The 5,299-nt window shown below is 29.8% G+C and overlaps 1 protein-coding gene across 1 annotated transcript; it reads right to left on the bottom strand.

The window, feature by feature from the left end:
• Nucleotides 1-639: 639 nt before the first annotated feature.
• Nucleotides 640-2,405, bottom strand: LOC108809584 (cytochrome P450 705A22-like). The gene is made up of 2 exons (XM_018581729.2): nucleotides 1,479-2,405; nucleotides 640-1,373 (listed from the first exon to the last, which is right to left on the bottom strand). Exons 1-2 carry the CDS (start codon nucleotides 2,376-2,378, stop codon nucleotides 774-776), a joined length of 1,500 nt encoding a protein of 499 aa, XP_018437231.1. The 5' UTR covers nucleotides 2,379-2,405; the 3' UTR covers nucleotides 640-773.
• Between the last annotated feature and the right edge of the window lie 2,894 nt (nucleotides 2,406-5,299).

The raw sequence follows: 5,299 nt of genomic DNA, 5'->3' as shown, positions 1-5,299 counted from the left end.
ATAGTATGTTTGTGTATGAGCTATATATATCGAATAAGTATGACTGTTATCGTTATGTATGGGATTGTTCTTCTTTATTATTGGCATAGTGTTTTTGTTTATGAGTTATCATCCCGAGAACGGATTATATTAGTTGTACATATCATATGAATAATCTCAGTTATATTAGTCGTACCAATTATACCGATTGTTTACGTGTTTAGTTGTATGGATTTCTGTAAACCAATTATATGGAAATTTCATGATTCAACATATATTGGTACCCAATTAAACTCTAAATTAAGATTTTTAATTGTCAGTTTCAACAATTATATTAGGAAATTTACCCAAGCGCAATGTGACGGAGACTAAATCTTCTTACGATAAACTAAACAGGTTGAATGAAAATTGATAATAAAAATAAAGAAGACAACCACAAAAATTAAGTTATGAGAACATAACATGAAATCAAACTCTTCAAACTAATGAAAACCGACTTGTGGAGCTAAACCCGGACCAATCTCTAGTTATGAAAAAGAACAAGAAAAAAATAAATTATAATAGAACTGGAACAATACTCTCAGTCTCAGTCGGAGATATGTGCTGTGATAATTACTAATTCTCAAATGTCTATTTGGATGCTTTTTAACAAAAAAAAAATAAAGAACAAAACCTATTTATTTGGATGTTCCACTTTCAAATACAACGGCAAACATGATACAAGAAATCAGTAATGTAGTGAAGAAGATGACCCATAGCCCGATCTTCGGGATCATAAACTCAGGCTCTGCACATTAAAGGCTGAGTCTAGAAACTGGAGTGAACTTAGGCGGATGAGCCATGGAAAGACTCATTCCTGCATAAACCTCTTCCATACTAACCTTATCTTTGATACTCCAGTCAAAGCATTGCACCATCATTCCAATCGAGATTCCTACAAAGATATAGGCTACATTGGTTGCAGGACAACCCCTTCTTCCAGCTGCAAAAGGAAGGTACTTCAATGTTTTCTCTTCTTCTTGCTTTGAAGTTAGAAACCTCTCTGGCTTAAACTCATTAGGATCTTCCCAAGAATCTGGATCCCTCATCACACCATAAAGATTAACAACAAGTGTTGTTTTTTCTGGCACATTGAAGAAATCTTTGATCACACATTTTTTTTCGAACATTCTAACTAGTAAAGGTGCCGGTGGGTGCAAGCGTAGCCCTTCCTTAACCACTGCTTGCAAATAAGGGAGGTTTGGTAGATCTGTTTCTTGGATCAATCTTGATTTCCCTACAACCATATCAATTTCATCTCTTAATTTCTCAAGACTGTTTGGGTTGTTAACCAGCTCCGCCATTGTCCACTGTGTTGTGTGTGCCGAGGTGTCTGTGCCTCCCATAAAAATTTCCTACAGTTATAAGTATATTAGTATTTAGTTTTGATGAAAATAAAAAAAATCAAAAATCAAAAATAAAATACAAATGGTTATAGTTTCTGATGATATTAGTTTTACCACGAACAATGCCTTGATCTGGTTCCTAGTGATTTTATACTCTGCATTTTCGTCTCGAGAAGCTTCCAACAGCAAATCCATCATGTCCATATCTTGCTCCTCCTCCGGTTTCTCTTCATGCTCCAGAAGAATCCTCTCCAACAACTCATCAAATCGGTTTGAAACATCAAGTATATCTTTCTTAAACAGTGAGAGGAGTCCAAGCTTCTCCAGTGGCCTACGTAATACGTTTACAAAGAGAATCTTCCTCGATAAGGCAAAAGACTTGTTAATCAATCCCCTCACAGTCTCTGTCTCACCGTTCTCCTCTGAACAACTCCTCCCCATGCTCATCCCGCAGATCATGTTGTTAGTGAACTTCATCGTTTCGTTACCAATCTCAATGCTCTCTTTCTTCAACGCCTTGTCGTGCAGTTTTAAGTAAAACTGCTTTAGCTCCTCTGCACGGACACCTCGTGACTTCTCGATTGCCCGCGGTCTAAGAAGCTTCGTCGCAAGAAGCTTCTTTATGAACTTAACGTAATCTCCATAGGGAGATACGATGAAGCCGGAAGATCCAAACACGAGAGACTCGTCGATGGCAGGTGCGTTGCGTGACGAAATGTTTAAGTCGTGTGTCGTGAATATCTCGTAGGCCATCGTGGCAGAAGAGACGAGGACTATGGGAAAACTGAAAATGCGGAGATGTAGGAGAGGTCCATACTTGGTCGAGATTTGCTGAAAAGCCTTGTGGGGTAGAACTGAGAGAAAATGGTGAAGATGGCCGATGATCGGCAGAGAGGGAGGGCTCGGACCCAAGTCATTTGTCTTCTTGAAGAAGAAGAAGTAACAGAAAAATGAGAAGAAGCTGAGGAGAATGAAGATGAAGCAGGTTTGAAAGTCAATGGTCATTGGTGCCATTGTTTGAGTGAGAGGCAGATGAAATCAAATCAGGAATCCAAGGTTTTAAATAACTAAACTAGGACCCATCGGTAAAAAATAATGTTGTAAATTTAGATTTTGAATTTATTATTATTATTATTTTTTTTTGTGCAAAAAAAAAAGAATTTATTATTTTTTATGTAACTAGTACTCGTGTTAATAATACTAATACATATCAAATTTAAACCCGTTATTAATTATTTCGAATTACTAGTATTATACAATAAGAAATATCTTATTGTTATATAATAAACTTATTTTAAAATTTAATATTTAGATGAAATATAACACATTTTGAAATTATAATTCATTTAAATATTATTTTGTTTCAGAGACATAGATAGCTTAAGACCCGCTATTAATTATTTGAAATTGCTTTATTATACAAAAATCATATTTATTATATATACAATTTACTTATCCACTAATTAATTTATAGTTTCAATATTTTATATTCAAATAATATTCTTATGAATATTGTTGCTTGGGGTGTACTTTTTGTTTTACTAATAAAGTTTTCTACTTTTAATATTTGAAATATGTAAAAAGTTGACTTAACAAAAATCGTTAAGTTTACATAGGTGATAGATGCAATTATAACTCCAATTAACATTTTAATAGGAAAAATCTCTTAAATAGTTTCTTTTTTCTTTCGTTTTTGTTTCCTAAATGACCTCTGAAATTTCTTAGATTGCGGTAATGGTTACAGACCTTCATACGCTTGGAGAAGTATTTTGTTTGGACGTGAACTTCTCAAGAAAGGTCTCATCAAGTCCATCGGTAATGGAAGATCTACATTCATCTGGGGAGAGAAGTGGATTATGGATGATATACCTCGGTGGCCTATTAACTGTTAACTACTCATCGATGTGATGTTTAAGGTCTCTTTGTTGACAGACGGCTCAGGAGGTTGGAATAACGACAAACTCTCAGAGTTATTCCCTCCTAATGATGTTCATAGAATTCAGCAAATGAGGCCAGGGGAAGCTGAGGATTGTTATATTTGGGCGTACTCAAGACAGGGAGCGTACACAATCAAAACTGGATATGAGATGTTGGTACGAGAGAAAGCATTAGCGTCAGGCCAGATCTCACAGCAGGAGATGTTGTATCAAACTATTTTTCTTAATTTTTTACAACTTGATTGAATATACTTTAACCAAACGAAACAGATTAGAAAAACTATATAAGGTTATAGTTTTAAATATATACGTACTATGGCTAAATATAATTAAAAATTAAGAAATTGTTCATTTTGTGTTTCATTAAATTACAATTTATATTAAAATATTTCAAATAAAATAATAAAATTAAAATATTAAAAATTCCATTTTAAATATAATTTAAGCTTAAAATTTGTATTGATGTACATGGTGCAGATAAAACTTAATTTTATTTTTAATATGAAATTAAAAAAATCATGTTCATTATAAATATGTGTATAAATTGTTTAACTTCAAATTTTATAAATTATGAAGTTGGATTATATTAAACTATATAATTTTGTTAAGTAATTTCAAAGGATTGGAAATTAGCTGTTAATGAGAATGAAATATATTTTTTTACATATATGATGTTTTTGATCACTATACTGTTCCATCTGTACAAATGTTGCAATTCGATTAATGTATAAATAATAATTATTATATTAGAAAAAAATATATTATAAATAATTTCGTTAGTTTGCTAGACTTTGTTATGGGTTTTTTTAATAAATATTAGGCCAACCCATGATTATTTTATTAATCAAATGGTTTTAAAATTGTATATAGAAATGGACCAGATTTTAAAAATTGCTCATCCAACATCGATGTCCAATAAAGTGCCCAATACCAAACGACTTATTCCGAAAAAAATAGATGTAACACGTTTTAATAATTTGTGTAACTAAATTTTATACCTTTTCTCATGAAAGTAATGTTTGTATATATAGTGTTTATAGATGTTAGGGTATGTAAATAACTTTCATAAAATCATCGCCGAATTCTAGAATCAAATCAGTTTAGATGTAGTTCTAAATATTGTTTTTTTGCAAAAAAAAAAATTGTTTAGAGAAGTATATTATTGGTATTCTGAACATTAAATTAATGTTCACAATAATTATTATAATGAAATAAAATAAATAATAACAAACTTGGGAAATAAGCAAACAATAGTGATTAAAGCTCATACAACAAGACATGTCACTTATATTAATATAGAAGAATTATAACGTTATTTGGTAGCCATGTGTCATAATTCTTAGAATAATTAAAAAAAAATTGATCCATACACACATATATATATATATATATATATATATATATATGTATTATATTTTTATTAAACTGACTACTAAATTAACTATTAGTGTACAAAAAAATATTCTTCATCCATTATAATTAATAAAGATTTGATAACAATTTTGTATTCTCCATTTTTTGTTTAATTTTATATTATTAAAAATAAACAATCAAATTAACCATATAATAAAAATTTAATTTTTATATGTTATATTTGAATTTTTTAAATGACTATAAATTACTAAAATATTAAAAATCTCACTTTGAAAATTTTGTGATCAATTTTTTAATTTTTTTGTCATAACAAGATACAAATGATCATAAAATCATATGAATATTAATTAAGTCTCATTTAATAGATATTCATATATATATATATATATATATATTGTTTAAACTAAACTATGTACCATAAAAATATTTTAATATGTTAATTTTTAGATTTACATTGAAAAAATGTTAATTTCTAAATCTGCATTGAAAAATATCACATTGAAAAATATGTGAATAATGGTTTAAATTTTTGTTACAGTAAATATACAAATATTAATAAATTCATACGAGTACGAAGTCTCAGTAATAAACTTATCCTAAATTCATATAATTACCATTTAATTA

This window comes from Raphanus sativus, chromosome 6 (genome assembly GCF_000801105.2).
Source record: "Raphanus sativus cultivar WK10039 chromosome 6, ASM80110v3, whole genome shotgun sequence".
Classification (NCBI taxonomy): domain Eukaryota; kingdom Viridiplantae; phylum Streptophyta; class Magnoliopsida; order Brassicales; family Brassicaceae; genus Raphanus; species Raphanus sativus.
Note: the sequence above shows the minus strand (reverse complement) of the source record. Positions and strands in the feature narration are given on the sequence as shown.